General features: G+C 31.5%; 1 protein-coding gene across 5 annotated transcripts in view; it reads left to right on the forward strand.

Moving 5' to 3' along the window:
* Positions 1 to 17,785, forward strand: part of IFT46 (intraflagellar transport 46) — a 201,810-nt gene that overhangs the window by 99,078 nt on the left and 84,947 nt on the right. For 3 of the 5 annotated variants that reach the window (XM_085811367.1, XM_085811368.1, XM_085811366.1), the window contains one exon: positions 3,651 to 4,000. The exons of the other annotated variants lie outside the window; for them this stretch is intronic. In XM_085811367.1, the coding sequence (XP_085667493.1) occupies positions 3,651 to 3,746 (96 nt within the window). In that variant the 3' untranslated portion in view covers positions 3,747 to 4,000. Of the gene's footprint in view, positions 1 to 3,650; positions 4,001 to 17,785 lie in introns of those variants that run through there. 5 annotated transcript variants of the gene reach the window in all.

Genomic DNA, 17,785 nt, shown 5'->3' on the forward strand with positions numbered 1-17,785 from the left:
CCCCCCTCCCAAAAGGTATAAATGTCACTCCTAAGAAATTTTCCATGCTGGCATTTTGTAGCTTTTCAAAATTTTTTTCCACGTTCAGTTCCATAAGTTAACATGTAGAAGGGGAAAAGCTATTTCACAGACACGTCTTTGGAACACACTCACAGCTATGTGCAATACATTTTTCTACCCTGATAATTTTAACTCTTAAATCTTTACAATAGCAAAATATGGAACTTGTCATTCAATAAATTACATTGATAAATTAGGCAATGTTTTAAAAAAGGCCAGTTGCAAAGTTTCATGTACTGCATTTGCTAAATTTAGCACTATTAAGACAAAAAATTGTGCCTTAAAAATTTGCAGAAATTATCTTTCATCTTGACAGAAGAAGCAAATTCTTTTGAAACTGAAGAAGAGTTAATGATAAGTGATGCACTTCTCTAATAACTGCAGAAGACGTTGACAGAAGCTTCTCATGATATAAAAATTTATATACTAACAACAGATCTTTCACTTTTGAAAACAAGCAGCTTTTGATAACTCACTGCAACTTTAATATATTTATTTAAGATTGAAAATTTGGAGGGAACAGGGTAATTCAAGTGACAGGTATATGTAATTGGATTTTAATCCATTTATCAAAGTTTGTCACTTTTTATATTATTATACAGTAAGACCCCGCTTAACGCGGGGGATACGTTCCATCAAAGTAGAGCGTAATGCGAAACAGCGCTAAACGAGGCTATCTTTACATGTAAATATTGGGGTTAGGGCAGGGGTCTCCAAACTTTTCAGCCCGCAGGCCATATTGGGGCTTTAACGAAGCTTCGAGGGCCAAGATCCAGTTAGTTCATCATCCATGGCGATGCAACTATGATGAACAGCATACAAGTTTTTAAACGAGGCAGTAAGATTTTTGTGATTGGATCTATACGCTATGACCTTACAAAGAGATCCTTTTTTTTTAGACTTTCATGCAGTTTCACCTAACATAAATTTCTTAAAGCTGTTTTTGAACATTTGCAAAAATATAATTTTGTCCAAGAATATTAGATTTCTTCGGTTTAGTATGTACTTTGCTTTTCAATTGATTTATCAGCGCATTTTGTTTACATTTTGATCAGCTGCAAACATTCGCTCCATAAGCAAGTTTAAAAAAATCTCGAAAATTAAAATAAATTACAACATCTTTAGAAAAATTAAGATTTAAATAAAATCACTACTGAAAATTTCTATGAAGCAACTTAGAATGCTACTATAAAAACTAGAAAAGATAACACACGAAACCTTTATTCTTGTAAAGAGTACAATGAGAGTTTTCTACTTCCTTGTACGAAGTAAGGGAAGTATTGTAATCGCGAAAAATTTCGGATATCATATTTCAACGAAAATATCCATTTTGACCTCTCTCTCTCTCTCTCTCGAATCCATTTGAACTTTTTTTTTGGCGTGACATCTGTTCGTACAGGCAGAATAAATGAATCTTTTTCTCAAAATGGATTCAGAAGAGATTTTTTTCGTGATGTCTGTACGTACGTATGCAGGTATCTCGCATAACTCGAAAACGAGTGGCCTCAAAACGTTGAAATTTTGTATATGGGACATGTATAACATGTAGTTGTGCACCTCCCTTTTTATTTGCAATCGGCTGCATCAGAACTCTATGTATATCTACCCAGTCTGTTACCGGAGACGGGGAGTTTAGTTTTTTATTCTTATATCCTTGATTATATTTAATTTTTATTCTTATATCCTTGTAGATTGTGCGATTTTTGCTTTCGAAGTGACTCAGGGGGTTAAGGTTTTTATGACTTTATTTAATCTGCATGCAATAGTTGTAGAATTATCAATATTTTAAAAGTTGTTTAAGTGCTACTAAGCCTACTAAAGTCGCTATTTGTTTACATTTTCAACTCCTGTTTTGTTTGAAGATGTTTTGCGTTTTTATGTATTTTTGCCTCGTCACGAAGTGAGAACTGAATTGATTGAATGAGAACTATATCTCTAATGAAATTCGAGGAAATAAGTTTAAATGAAGTGCGGCCAAAAATACGTATAATTTAAAGGACATATGAGGAATTCATGTGTGTCCACATCAGATTTTTTATATAGAGCGTATTTCCCTCATAGTACATTTAGAAATGATTGTATAATGTCTATATTATGTTTTATATACAACGCGCATGATAGGCAACGCATTTCTAGATTGGCTGTTATTATAAAATATTTAATGTGTATGTTATTTGTTACTTTAAATTAAAAAAAAATATTTTAAAGAAACCTCTGGCGGGCCGGATTATTAGTGCTCGCGGGCCAGTTTTGGCCCTCGGGCCGTAGTTTGGAGACCCCTGGGTTAGGGGAAGAAGGCTAGGAAATTGGTTAGGTATTAAATTTAAAAAGTATGTTTTTTAATAAAAATAAAACCAAACATTTATTTCTTAAAGCCCAAATTAATACCACATTATTATTTCTTGCAAAAATAAAAACAAAATATAAATAACAAAACGAATATTCTTTAAAAAAAAAAAAATAAATAAAATAAAATAAAATAAAAAATAAAATTCTCAGTCAGTCATATTTAGTTAGCCTTCCGCGTTTTCAGTGTTCTGCCTTTTTGTGACAAAAGCATCTAATGTTGTTTGCCTTTTCTTTTGCGTTGTCCTCTTAAAAGTTCTTCAGAAACGGATAGAGCATCTCTAACACCACGCCTTACTTTTGAGCTCCTGTCAAAATTCGGATCATTTTCAATGAATTGATCCATTATTTCAGTTACGGTAGATAAACTCCTTTTTACAAACGCCATCGAAAGTTCTTTTTGCTCTTCTTCTGAATCACTGCTGTAAACATTTTTGTTTTCTTCTTGTTCAGTTAATTCCTTGAGCTCATCATTAGAAAGACTAGCCGCTGCTTCTTGAATTATTTCTTCGACATCTTCCACATTTACCCCTTCAAAATATGTCTGTACAATACCGCACCAAACAAGAAATACAAGTACACTCTTTCGGATATGTATTTGAAACCTATCGCTGCATAATATTTCGGGGAATCCCCGTATGCTGCGAGCGATTTCGTGGAATCCCCGGGTTGAAATAAAAGAGCGCTAAACCGAAACAGCGCTAAACGAAACAGCGTTAAGCGGGGTCTTACTGTATTTATTTTTGGTGATTTTAATTTTTAAAGGCCTTTTTTCCATTTTTAAAGATATTTTGTGTGAACTTTTAGGTCACTAAAATCCAGGCCTTGGTTATGACCATGTAAAGGCCTGCCATTGCTTGAATCTGGGACCTTCCACATATTATGTGACTGTAATAACACTGCATAAGATTTTTCATTTCATTTACGGTCAAACAGAATTACATATTCAATAAAGTACTTTTGTTAAAATTCCATCCAATTTTCCTGTAAAACTAGGAAAAATAGTTAAAAAAAAGCGCAGTTTACTTAGAGATTCTTATATATATATATATATATATATAAATTCTGAATAATGTGCTTCAATATTATTATAAATAACTGCACTATGATTGAACCAATATAACATATTGTACAGTTTCAGTTTGACTGATTTTTTGAATGATCTTTTTAAATTGAAATATATTATTATTATTATATTATATTTTAAATATAATTCACTGAATCAACACTTGTATATTTTATAGCATTTCAGGTCATTAGCAATGAATAATGAACTTGATAATGCACAGAAAAATCAAGGCTCCTCAAATGAAGCTGATCATCTCATTTTAAGAGATTAAGCAAGTTGAATACGAGATTTTTAATTGATTACTATTGCATTGTTAAAAGAAGTTACTTTAGGAGTTTAAAATGTGGAAAATATGTACTTGCTAATAAAAAACAAGCAAGTAATTTTTAAATGCTGTTGAAACTCGGAGATTATGATGCAGTTCAGTATCAATGATCAAAAAGCAGTGTGAAAAATTATGACGTTAGGAGACCATAGAAAGCTTAATGTATTTCATAAAAGCAATAATAAATGAAATTTGCTTGATTTATTTCTTTTTGTAAATTATACTTTGAATCCATACATGTATTCAACGCAAAAATTTTTTATATGATAACGTAAACCATAAATCATAATATGATAACATAAAACATAAATAATTTATATGCAAAACATAAAACTATCTTTAAATTATAAAAATAAGTGTACAAAATTTTCAGAGATTTTGATATATGCACATGCCATACAATATATATTGATGATTATGAAAATATTTAAAAACAACAGCAGTGATGTTTTTTAGAGAGTGCAAAATACAGTAATATAATCTAGGGAAAAAAATTGCAGAGATTTAAAAATATATTAATGCAAAATTATAAAATGCATTGACATTATTCAATTGTTCACATGTAGTAAAAACACCTGCTTTGGTAAATGTGGAATAAAGATGTGAAGTTGTCTTTCTCCAATGCATGAACTAATCCATTTCTGCTATGTTGGCAAACTCCAGTCTAACCCAGTGCTGCTCTTTTGATAAACATATTTTGTTGAAATTAGCAAAAAACATTATGCATGATGAAATGATAAATGATCTGCAGCAACTATGGTAAAGGTTTGCAACAATATTTGTAGTTATTCTTCCATGATTCAGTGGGAATTGGAACAAGATTGATACTTTTGAAATCTGCTATGTAACAAGAAATGAAATTATTAGAATATCCTAATGTAAACTGAAAATTTTTCTAGTGGCTAATGGCCAGGTAATTGTTAGGAATTATGACTGAACGTATCAGTCACTTAACTGTTTTATTAACGACAATATTACCCTCAGTGCATCATAGGGGTGACGGATGTCATACATGCAACAAAGGGAAAGGCCAGTATATCAGGGGTGGGCAAAGTGCGGCTCGCGAGCCCGATACGGCTTTCGCAGGCAAATTGTGCGGCTCATGCGTATAAAATATGGTAAAATAAAACTATTCATTGTCCAAAAGGAAGTAATTAATTATTTTAGACTCTTTTTACAAAGTTATCAGGGATTTCTTTCTATTTTTAAAATCTTCTCCACTACTTCTATAATGATGTAAATATGAACTTGTGGCTTTTAGAAAATCTAGATGCGGCTCTTACTGACATGAAGTTTGGCCAACTCTGGTATATATAATTAACCATACTCTACAGAGGAACTGATTTTGTGTCTCCAGTTTTGGATTAGTGATCAGCCTCCACTTACTGCTGTATTTTCCAGGGTCATAGCAATGAATATATTTTTGCATTTTAACATTTGAAGCATTCCATCATATTTAACAGTTTTGAGTATTACTGTACACTGCTCAAAAAAAAAGAAAAAAAAAAAGGGACAGTCCTATATCTCCAGATCTACCCGGCCGATTGACAAAATTCAAATTGCGTTCTTCATGTCTCTAAAGCGTGACTTAGGATATATATTAGATTTATATATAGCACTATTCTAACATAGGTATTTTGACACAAAATCGGACTTTTTCTGAAATAACATACCAATTTTTTTACATATTTCGATTCTACGACTCAAATTACGCCTAAATATGAAATTTTGTAAAATTTCGAGCGAAATTTACGGAGAAATTCACAAATTTATGTTGGCACTTTTTTGTCAGTTTGCGCCAAGAATACTTCACTTGGCGAACTTCTTAATATATGGCAACCTAGTTTCCTTTCCCGTGAGAGGAAAAAAAGTCACCATCGTTCCTTTTTTCCAAATAATATTCTTTATATTATATTTTTAATTATAACTTATTATTTTAAGTAATTTTTTCTTTTTCGAATTTCATTTTAATTGTTTAAGTTGCACTTTTTTTTTCGAATAACTGTTTTAAAAATTTCTATTTACCTATTCGAACTGCGTAAATAAAGGTATAGCGTTTATTTATTTATTTTTTTTCAAATAGCTTTCTTTATACATATTTTTCGTCATAGTTATTATTTTAGGTAATTTTTAAATTTTTATACTTTTATTTTAATTGTTTGTGTTGCATTGTCTCTTCAGATAATTGTTTTAAAATTTTCTATTTATTCCTTCGAACTGAGCATTTTAAATATATTTATTAATATCAATTTTCCAGAATTTGATTTTACTTATATGAACTGCGTTTCTTTCGGAAGAATACTTTGTAACCCAGACTACAATGCGTTTGAAAACTGCATACTATATTAAAAGAGAAAATACAGTAAAGCACAGTTTTACACGCCTTTCAATGTTCCGTTCAGAAAAGATATATATAAATAAGAGAGATGTTTAAACCGACATTTTAACTTAGGATCACTTGCATACACTGCTTTAAACAGTTTTATCATTGTGCCCATTGCTTTACACAATTTTATCCTACATTTGGTTTCTTAAAATTTTATTCATATTTTAGTCAAATATTTTATTTTTGAAATCGCAAGAATCAAATATCATAAGATTGAAAAGTTTTAAATTAAAAAAAAAATACAAATACTAAATTTTAAGAAAAAATTTATTTTTCTTCTCTTTTTCTTTAAGCATTCTGAAAGTATATTAAAAAGTATCCAACTTTTCGAAACATTTTTGTATTTCTGACAATCATTTTAAATAAAGTTATCGCCTTCCATTTCAAAAAGCCCCAAAAACGGCTCAGCGGTATGTCAGTGTATCACATTTTTCATTTCTGCCAAATTGTTTAGATTATCACTATAAACAATGCTTTTGAGATAACCCCATAGCCAAAAGTCACAGAGAATGAGGTCTGGTGGGAAGAGGGTAAGTGTCGGCTTATAAGACGTTCATTCGTGAAATATTGCGTAAGTAATGTGCGATCATGTGAGGTGGGGCCCAGCCCTGCATAAAAATCCTAGTATCTAAAATGCCACGTTAGTGCAGTCCGTGTATCACGAAACATTTTAACATTGACTCTAAGCGAGGTGCAATCACAGTGATCCAGCTGTCGACTTCCTTTCAAAGAAAAATGGTTCAGTTATGAAACCAGACGGTGTGGAATGACTGCTATGCAATCGAATGCAGTAGGAGAATGCAATGGAACTAGGTAGATAACATGAGGGATTTCTTTGGCACAAATCGATTAAAAGCGTTTTGAATCTTCATGTTTTAAGGCCTAATTCAGGCTTCAAAAATTACAAATTAGCGATCTGTAAGAAAATGATTTCCAGATTGTACGCCTTTGTGCGAGTGATTTGCGATCTCACACTTTTTAATCGCTAATTCGTGGTTTTCACGGACGAATTTCTCACTTACACGGATGGCGCACTCAACGTTTATCGAATTTAACGCCTTTAAATGGTAATTTGCTTACTTCAGAATTTCTTAAGGGTATACAACATATTAAACCCGTGTAACAAAAGGTTAAGTTAGATTCCGACCCATATTTCGTTTAACAATATTGCATACAGCGCCATTTCGCCCTGGTGGTGAGGTTTCGAACTTCCTTTTTTTCGCGGAAAATAAATTCCCATGACCTCCTTTACACCATTACCAAGTTTGATAACAATTGATCCAGTAGTTTTCCTTTTATGACCGTTTCAATGTAGAACTTTAATTATAACCACTCTGTATATTATTAAATTTTAATTTGAAGCTATGCGTTATATGTATACCAAGCGTAAATTTTTCGCTTTTATGGAAAATAAAGAATCGAAGCAAATATACTTAGGATAATGGACCAAAACTGAAAAAATTTCCCTTCCCTCAGAAAATAAAATATTGAAACTTCGACCTTGAATTTATTGGGTTATCGAAATATTTAATTTGACTTATCTTCTAAGTCCTAGTTCCGACAACAATTCCGTCAAAAATTCCGAATTACTTAAGCTAAAGTAAAATATTTAGTATATATTCACTGTATGTTAATAAAGTAATCAGAGTGTAATAAAAATATATTATAGAATGTACGCTGATGCAACTTTTTATCTGACTGCACAACATGTAATGGAAGAGAAGGCTTGTAGAGATCTGTTTTTGACTTGCCTCTAAAAGTAGATGTCATACTCCTTTTGTCTCTTCAATGTCAAAAAACTTTCCTTTAAGAGCCAACTTTAGTTTTTGGGAAAGAAAAAAAAATCACAAGAAGACAAATTTGAAGAACATGCAGGACGATTGAGTACACATATTTATTTTTCGGAACACAAGCGGTTCTCCGACTGGTTATTGAATAATGAAAAGATGCATTGCCATGCAACACAAAGTACTATTTTTTTTGGGGGGGGATACTTTTTCTGACTGAAAACGTAAGATTAAAAGTCATCTGCTTAATTCACAGCCATTTACAAGTGAACTACTCGGGCAATTGCAGAATCGTTTTGATCCTGAGCTTGTAAGACAAATCTAATATCACTGGATTTAAACACTTCTTTAATCTTCCGAGAACGTTCCTTCTTTACCTCATATTCCAAGAATATTAAGTGAATACAATTTGCAAAAGAAATTGAATATTCATTTGCACTACGGCTTGGTAGTCTACTAACAAGTTAACAAAACTTAAATTCTCCTTTATGTGTCTAAGAATACAAAAATATTTTAAATATTTACAAATAAAATATTAAATTGGAGATTTAATTGGAGCCTCACCAGTTGCTAGCATTTGAAGATTGTTAAGTACTAATTGTTTGTTGCGAAGTCTAACCAAGGCTGCATAGTTGGTTTTCGTAGTTTTCTAGGTTCTCTTTACAAAGGTTCTCTATAAAAGCATCTTAATCAAATAGCTCCCATGTTCTTTCTATGTTCAAATAACCAACTAACCTAGTTTAAGCGCGATTTCCAAGTGAACTTACTAGCAAAACCCGAATACTCATTAAAAATCATGTAGCTTGCCAATCGGGAGTAACATGAAAGATACGGCGCCGATAATTGAATTGCTGTTACGGTACGCTGTTTCTAAACTTAGATGGCCATTCCTTAATTAAATAACCCACTAGCGGCCGAGCGGTAAAGACGCTGATCTAACTGGTAGTTCGGTCCGAGGTTCGAATCCCACGAACGGGCTGGTTGCATGGGTATTTTCGTGGTTTTCCCGATGTGTAATGTGTATACGAGTCAGTTTCCCTTAGAAATTCCTCCACGAAGGCATCCCTCCCTTTAGGCAGATAACCCTCGTGTGCTTTGCCATAATTAAATAATCCAATCCAATCCTTTATTAAATATAATTGATTTGTAATTTCTACTGGAACTGACGTTAAGAATTGAAGTGCAAATAAATAATATCGTGTGCAATCTTGATTAATATAAAATTAAAAATAGTTGCATTCAGACAGAAAGTTTTTCGAAATATTTGCAATTACTTTATAAGAAGGATTTATTAATAACCGTAATAATTACTTATTATATTACTGATGATTAGGATTCAGTTCTTGACAGTTACATTCTAAATTAGAATTTTAAGAATTATTAGAATTTTAAATTAGAATAATGAAAATACGCTACGCACAAAAATACATTTTAGGATAAAAAATGAGTTGATTTTTTATGTTTTAAAACTTCTTGAATTCATTTAATAAACATCGTATCCTCGTTATTAATTGAATTCAGAATGTTGGGTGTCGTTTATATAATTATTCTTACTTGTCTACAGAATCTGCGCACTTATCTAGCGATTAAGTAGCTGTAGATCATTTCTACATAACCACTGAACTTCCATTAATTCAGTCTCTAGAGAGTTGTATGTTTATATCATAATTTGACTTTTACAAAAATGATTATTCTAAATCTTATGTTTCTATAAAAATATACTGTGCTTTAAAAATATAGATGATAGTATCAGCCGCTCTTTCAGCCACTTCATAAGCAACAGTTTCTGTAGAAATAAATTATGCAGTTAATGTCATAAAATATTTTCATAAATTTCAAATAAACATCAAACGAAAATTCTCAGTTATAGATAATTCGATTTAAACAAAGTTAAAGTAAAGTAGCAGACGATAAAACGCCGAAGGTAAAAATTTACTCTTACAAAAATTTACACTTATTTATTATTTTTTTTTTTAAGGAAGAGAGAGAAAGAAATTTAAAAAAAAAAAAAAAAAAAAAAAAAGGTTAAATATTTGAATAATATCATCTGTAATTTAAAAAAAAATAGCTTTTCATATAGTATTAATAAATATTTATTTAGCATCATTGAGGGAAAATATTTGATATAATTAATTCTTCGTAAAATTTTACTTGAAATTTAAGGTTAAAAATAGCTGTGTTAGAATACCTATGTTAGAATAGTGCTATATATAAATCTAATATATATCTTAAGCCGCGCTTTCGAGACATGAAGACCGCAATTTGAATTTCGTGAATCGCCCCAGTAGAACGGGACAGTCCTATATCTCCCGATCTACTGGGCCGATTGACAAAATTCAAACTGCGTTCTTCATGTCTCGAAAGCGCGACTTAGGATATATATTAGATTTATATATAGCGCTATTCTAACATAGGTATTTTGACACAAAATCGGACTTTTTCTGAAATAACATACCAATTTTTTTACATATTTCGATTCTACGACTCAAATTACGCCTAAATATGAAATTTTGTAAAATTTGGAGCGAAATTTATGGAGAAATTCACAAATTTATGTTGGCACTTTTTTGTCAGTTTGCGCCAAGAATACTTCACTTGGCGAACTTCTTAATATATGGCAACCTAGTTTCCTTTCCCGTGAGAGGAAAAAAAGTCACCATCGTTCCTTTTTTCCAAATAATATTCTTTATATTATATTTTTAATTATAACTTATTATTTTAAGTAATTTTTTCTTTTTCGAATTTCATTTTAATTGTTTAAGTTGCACTTTTTTTTTCGAATAACTGTTTTAAAAATTTCTATTTACCTATTCGAACTGCGTAAATAAAGGTATAGCGTTTATTTATTTATTTTTTTTCAAATAGCTTTCTTTATACATATTTTTCGTCATAGTTATTATTTTAGGTAATTTTTAAATTTTTATACTTTTATTTTAATTGTTTGTGTTGCATTGTCTCTTCAGATAATTGTTTTAAAATTTTCTATTTATTCCTTCGAACTGAGCATTTTAAATATATTTATTAATATCAATTTTCCAGAATTTGATTTTACTTATATGAACTGCGTTTCTTTCGGAAGAATACTTTGTAACCCAGACTACAATGCGTTTGAAAACTGCATACTATATTAAAGAGAAAATACAGTAAAGCACAGTTTTACAAGCCTTTCAATGTTCCGTTCAGAAAATATATATATATATAAGAGAGATGTATAACAGATATTTTAACTTAGGATGACTTGCATACACTGCTTTAAACAGTTTTATCATTGTGCCCATTGCTTTACACAATTTCATCCTACATTTGGTTTCTTAAAATGTTATTCATATTTTAGTCAAATATTTTATTTTTGAAATCGCAAGAATCAAATATCATAAGACTGAAAAGTTTTAAATTAAAAAAAATACGAATACTAAATTTTACGAAAAAATTTATTTTTCTTCTCTTTTTCTTTAAGCATTCTGATTTTCGAAACATTTTGGTATTTCTGACAATCATTTTAAATAAAGTTATCGCCTTCCATTTCATAAAGGCCCACAAACGGCCGAGCGGTAAAGTTGCTGAACACTGGTAGTTCACTCCGGGGTTCGAACCCCGGTAAACGGGCTGGTTGCATGGGCGTTTTCGTGGATTTTCTCATATGTACCGCGTATGACAGCTGGTTTCCCTTAGAAAGTTATTCACGAAGTATTTCGTCAGAGCCTTTATCAGTCTTTAGAGGCTAAACATTTTGAAGGTATGAGATGAAAGGAAAGACTGGTTTCATCAAAAGGTTTTGGTTTGTTTTATTATGACAAAGCACACTACGGCTATCTGCCTAAGGGTAGGGATGACTTCGTGGAGGACTTTCTAAGGGAAACTGGCTCGCATACACGTTACACATGGGGAAAACCACGAAAACGCCCATGCAGCCAGCCCGTTCGCGGAATTCGAACCTCGGACCGAACTACCAGTGTTCAGCGACATTACCGCTCGGCCGCTGTTTCATCAGGAAGGGAAAAAAAAAAAACATCTTTAGGTGACATCCACATACATCACTGGATAAACTCCTGAATCTTCAAATAATTCGACTGAGAAAATCATGGGATTCACCATTTATGATACGATATGATGTTCTATAACGTAATTTACACAACCATATAAATTAAAACCAGTCGCTCTTCACTTTAATCTGCAATGATATCTTTTTGTCTTTTCTGTTAACACAAGCTCAATTGATGGTATTTGCCGGTGTACACGTTCAAGTGTTTTCTCTTTGAACACCTAAATTCTTTGACGTATCCTGAAAGTATATTCGAAAGCGTCCAACTTTTTGAACATCTTGGTATGTCTGACAGCCAAATTTCCCTGCAAATTTTTGCTTACTTTTCTCCCTAATTTTCTTCTTTCCGTCTACAGTTATTTTCAGTGCTCACACAAGAAAATTAAGATTTTTCGACTGCTAGAGTTCCATACATTTTACAATCTTGTCAATTTTTTAAAATATCAATTATATGAATTGCGTTTCAGCTAAAGACAGCTTTTCGTTTTCTAGTCATTTTAGCTATAAATAAAGTTTAAAGCGAAGTCCAAAGGATAAATATTTTAATTAAAAGATTTTTGCTAAATGACAAAGAAATAAAACAGTCCAGCAGGGTTTATTCTGTACCACAGAAAAACCCGATTCTTATATCGGCTGAAACAATCTAAATCATACTAAAGATCATGTTTTTTTTTTTATACAGTCTATAACGCGAGAGAAAAATTAGCTTCTTAAAACATTCTTTCTAAGAGAATTAATATAAAAGATTATATTTATATATATATTTTTAAAGCTGGGACTTGAACCAAAATGTCAAACTTTTAAAGTTTAATTTACATGGTAGTTATAATTAAAGTTTCAATTTGAAATGGTCATAAAAGGAAAACTACCGGACTAAATGTTATCAAACTTGGGAATCGTGTAAAGAAGGTTATGGGAATTTATTTTCGGCGGAAAAAAAAGAGTTCAAAAACTCACCATCAGGGGAAAAATGGCGCTGTATACAATATTGTTAAATGAAATAAGACACGAAAACATCTGTTTAAAATGTGTTTAATATTTTCCGAAACGTGTTACAAAGCATGTTCAATGTAGTGTCCAGCATTTTCCGAAAGCAAGTTAAATCATGTTACTGCATTCTCAACAGCAGCTCTTAGCATATCAGGTTTGGTTTTGGTTTGGTTTATTAGATTACGGCAAAGCACTCGAGGGCTATCTGCCTTAAGGGAGGGATGCCTTCGTGGAGGACTTTTTAAGGGAAACTGGCTCGTATACACATTACACATAGCGTATCAGGTGGAATGTTATCAGTGTATCACATTTTTCATTTCTGCCAAATTGTTTAGATTATCACCATAAACAGTGCTTTTGAGATAACCTCATAGACAAAAGTCACAGAGGTTGAGGTCTGGTGGGAAGAGGGAAAGTGTTGGCCTATAAGACGTTCATTCGTGAAATGTTGCCTAAGTAACTATGCGACACTCTTGAGGTGGTGCCCAGCCCTGCATAAAAATCGTAGTATCTAAAATTCCACGTTACTGCAGTTCATGTATAACGAAACATTTTAATATTGACTCTAAGTGAGCTGCAATCGCAGTGGTCCAGCTGTCAACTGCTCTTCAGAAAAAGTGGTTCTGTTATAAAACTAGCTGTCATTCAACAGTAAACGGTGTGAAATGACTGTTATGCAATCGAATGCAGTAGGAGAATTCAATGGAACTAGATAGATAACATGAGAGATTTCTTTGGCCCAAATCGATTAAAAGCGTTTTGAATCAGTATCTTCATGTTTTAGTGTCGAATTCAGGCTTAAAAAATTACAAATTAGCGATCTGTAAGAAAACGATTTCCAGATTGTACGCACTTGTGAGAGTGATTTGCGATCTCACATTTTCTAATCGCTAATTCGTGGTTTTCACGGACGAAATTCTCTCTTACAGGGATGGCGCGCTCGACATTTATCGAATTTAACGTCTTTAAATGGTAATTTTCCTACTTCAAAGTTTCTTAAGGGTATGCAACATATTAAACCCGTTTAACAAAAGGTTAAGTTAGATTCCGACCCATATTTCGTTTAACAATATTGCATACAGCGATATTTCCCCCCTGGTGGTGAGGTTCCGAACTTCCTTTTTTTCGCGGAAAATAAATTCCCATCACCTCCTTTACACGATTTCCAAGTTTGATAACATTTGATCCAGTGGTTTTCCTTTTATGACCGTTTCAATGTGGAACTTTAATTATAACCACTCTGTATGTTATAAAATTTTAATTTGAAGCTATGCGTTATGTGTATACCATGCGTAAAATTTTTGCTTTTATGGAAAAATAAAAAATCGAAGCAAATATACTTAGTATAATGGACCAAAACTGAAAACATTTCCTCTCCTCCGAAAATAAAATATTGAAATTTCGAACTTGAATTTATTGGGTTATTGGAATATTTAATTTGACTTATCTTCTAAGTCCTAGTTCCGACAACAATTCCGTCAAAAATTCCGAATTACTTAAGCTAAAGTAAAAGATTTAGTATATATTCACTGTATGTTAATAAAGTAATCAGAGTGTAATAAAAATAGATTATAGAATTTACGCTGATGTAACTTTTTGTCTGACTGCACAACATGTAATGGAAGAGAAAGTTTGTAGAGATCTGTTTTTGACATGCCTCTAAAAGTAGATGTCATATTAATTTTGTCTCTTCAATGTCAAAAAACATTCCTTTGAGAGGCAACTTTAGTTTTCGGGAAAGAAAAAAATCACAAGAAGACAAATTTGAAGAACATGCAGGACGATTGAGTACACATACTTATTTTCGGAACACAAGCGGTTCTCCGATTGGTTATTGAATAATGAAAAGATGCATTGTCATGCAATACAAAACATTTGGAATACGTTTTCTGGCTGAATAACGTAAGATTAAAAGTCATCTGCTTAATTCACATCCATTTACAAGTCAACTACTCGGGCTATTGCAGAATCGTTTTGATCCTGATCTTGTAAGACAAACCTAATATCACTGGATTTAAACACTTCTTTAATCTTCCGAGAACGTTCCTTCTTTAGCTCATATTCCAAGAATATTAAGTGAGTACAATTATTGCCAAAGAAATTGAATATTCATTTGCACTACGGCTTGGTAGTTTACTAACGAGTTAACAAAACTTAAATTCTGCTTTTTGTGTCTAAGAATACAACAATATTTTAAATATTTACAAATAAAATATTAAATTGGAGATTTAATTGGAGCCTCATCAGTTGCCTAGCATTTGAAAAAGAAAAGATTGTTAAATACTAATTGATTGCTGCTCAATCTAACCCAGGCTGCATGGTTGGTTTTCGTAGTTTTTTAGGTTCTCTTTACAAAGATTCTCTATGAAAGCATCTTAATGAAATAGCTCCCATGTTCTTTCTATGTTCCAATAACCAACTAACCTAGTTTAAGCGCGATTTCCAAGTGAAGTTACTAGTAAAATCCGAATACTCATTAAAAATCATGTAGCTAGCCAATCGGGAGTAACATGAAAGATACGGCGCCAATAATTGAAATATTGTTACGGTACGCTGTTTCTTAACTTAGATGGTCATTCCTTAATTAAAAAGCCCACCAACGGCCGAGCGGTAAAGACGCTGAACACTGGTAGTTCAGTCCGAGGTTCGAATCCCGCGAACGGGCTGACCGCATGGGCGGTTTCGTGGTTTTCCCCATGTGTAACGTGTATACGAGCCAGTTTCCCTTAGAACGTCCTCCACGAAGGCATCCCTCCCTTTAGGCCGATAGCCCTCGTGTGCTTTGCCATAATTAAATAATCCAATCCAATCCTTAATTAAATATAATTGATTTGTAAATTCTACTAGAACTGACGGTAAGAACTGAAGGGAAATAAGTAATATGGTGTGCAATCTTGATTAATATAAAATTAAAAATATTTGCGTAGAAAAATGTTTGTATTCAGATAGAAAGTTTTTTGAAATATTTGCAATTACTTTATAAGAAGGATTTATTAATAACCGTAATAATTACTTATTATATTACTGATGATTAGGATTCAGTTTTTGACAATTACATTCTAAATTAGAATTTTAAGGATATAATGAAAATACGCTACGCACAAAAATACATTTTAGGAAAAAAATGAGTTGATTTTTTATGTTTTAAAACTTCTTAAATTCATTTAGTAAACATCGTATCCTCGTTGTTTATTGAATCCAGAATGTTGGTGTCGTTTATATAATTATTCTTACTTGTCCACAGAATCTGCTGACCTATCCAGCCATTAAGTAGGTGCAGATCATTTCTACATAACCATTGAACTTCCATTAATTCAGTCTCTAGAGGGTTGTATGTTTATATCATAATTTGACTTTTATAAAAAATGATTATTCTAAATATTATGTTTCTATAAAAATATATTGTGCTTTAAAAATATGGATGATAGTATCAGCCGCTCTTTCAGCCACTTCAAAAGCAACAGTTTGTTTAGAAATAAATTATGCAGTTAATGTCATAAAATTCAAATAAATATCAAACGAAAATTCTCAGTTTTAGACAATTCGATTTAAACGAAGTAAAGTAGCAGACGATAAAACGCCGAAGGTAAAAATTTACTCTTACAAAAACTTACTCTTAAATTAAAAAAAAAAAAAAAAAAAAAAGATACGAGAGAAATTTAAAAAAATTAGTTAAAAATTTGAATAATATCATCTATAATTTAAAAAATAGCCTTTCATATAGTATTAATAAATATTTATTACGCATCATTGAGGGAAAAAATGTCATATAATTAATTCTTCGTAAAATTTTACTTGAAGTTTAAGGTTAAAAATAGCTGTGGCAATTCAGTGTAACAAAAATCCATAGACCACATTTGGCGTTATTATCGCTCAAAAAAAAGGTGCCAAATTTCAAAACGCGAAATTATGTAAATTCGTGTATATCTTAGAAAATTTTGAATAAAAGAGTCTAATTTTTTGCAGATATGCTTAAAAATACACCTACTTTAAGATGATGGTAAAAATTTTATAGGTTATAATTCAAAATTTTTTTCGAAAAATCTATAGAAATTATTTAAAAAGAGAAATTAAAAAAATAAAACGCAAAAAATGGGTAAATTTTATTTGGAATGAACCAAAATTTCGAAATGTGAGAGAAAAAATCAAAAAAGTTTAATAAAAAAAAGAGATATTAATAAATATTTACCAAATTCAATTAACATTGAGGAGCTAAAATTTTGAGAGCTAATATTTTAAAAACTATTCGTACGATTTTTACAAAACTTGGTATTCTGGCATAATTTGAGTCGTAGAATCGAAATATGGAAAAAAATTGGTATGTTATTTCAGAAAAAGTCCGATTTTGTGTCAAAATACCTATGTTAGAATAGTGCTATATATAAATATAATATATATCCTAAGTCGCGCTTTCGAGACATGAAAAACGCAGTTTGAATTTTGTCAATCGGCCCAATAGAACGGGAGATATAGCACTGTCCCATTTTTTTTTTTTTTTGAGCAGTGTACATCTTTATGTTCTTTTTTAATAATTCAGTAATTTTTAAATGGGATGTTTTGTATTCCACAGGGGGCTTAGAAATATTAAAATAGTATTTGTTTTTACATAAAAGCTATGCACATAATGTAATTATTTCCTTTATCAGCATGAAACGAATAGATTTTGATCCATTGAAAAATTTCATAATTGGTTATGTGCTATTTCTGCCATAAGCAGAAATTAAAATACCGCACATGATTTTATATTTAAAAAGCTTAAAAGAAACCCTCAAAATGTTTG

This window comes from Stegodyphus dumicola, chromosome 2 (assembly GCF_044657685.1).
Source record: "Stegodyphus dumicola isolate Sdum_Otavi_A_Nest chromosome 2, ASM4465768v1".
In the NCBI taxonomy this organism is placed as follows: Eukaryota; Metazoa; Arthropoda; class Arachnida; order Araneae; family Eresidae; genus Stegodyphus; species Stegodyphus dumicola.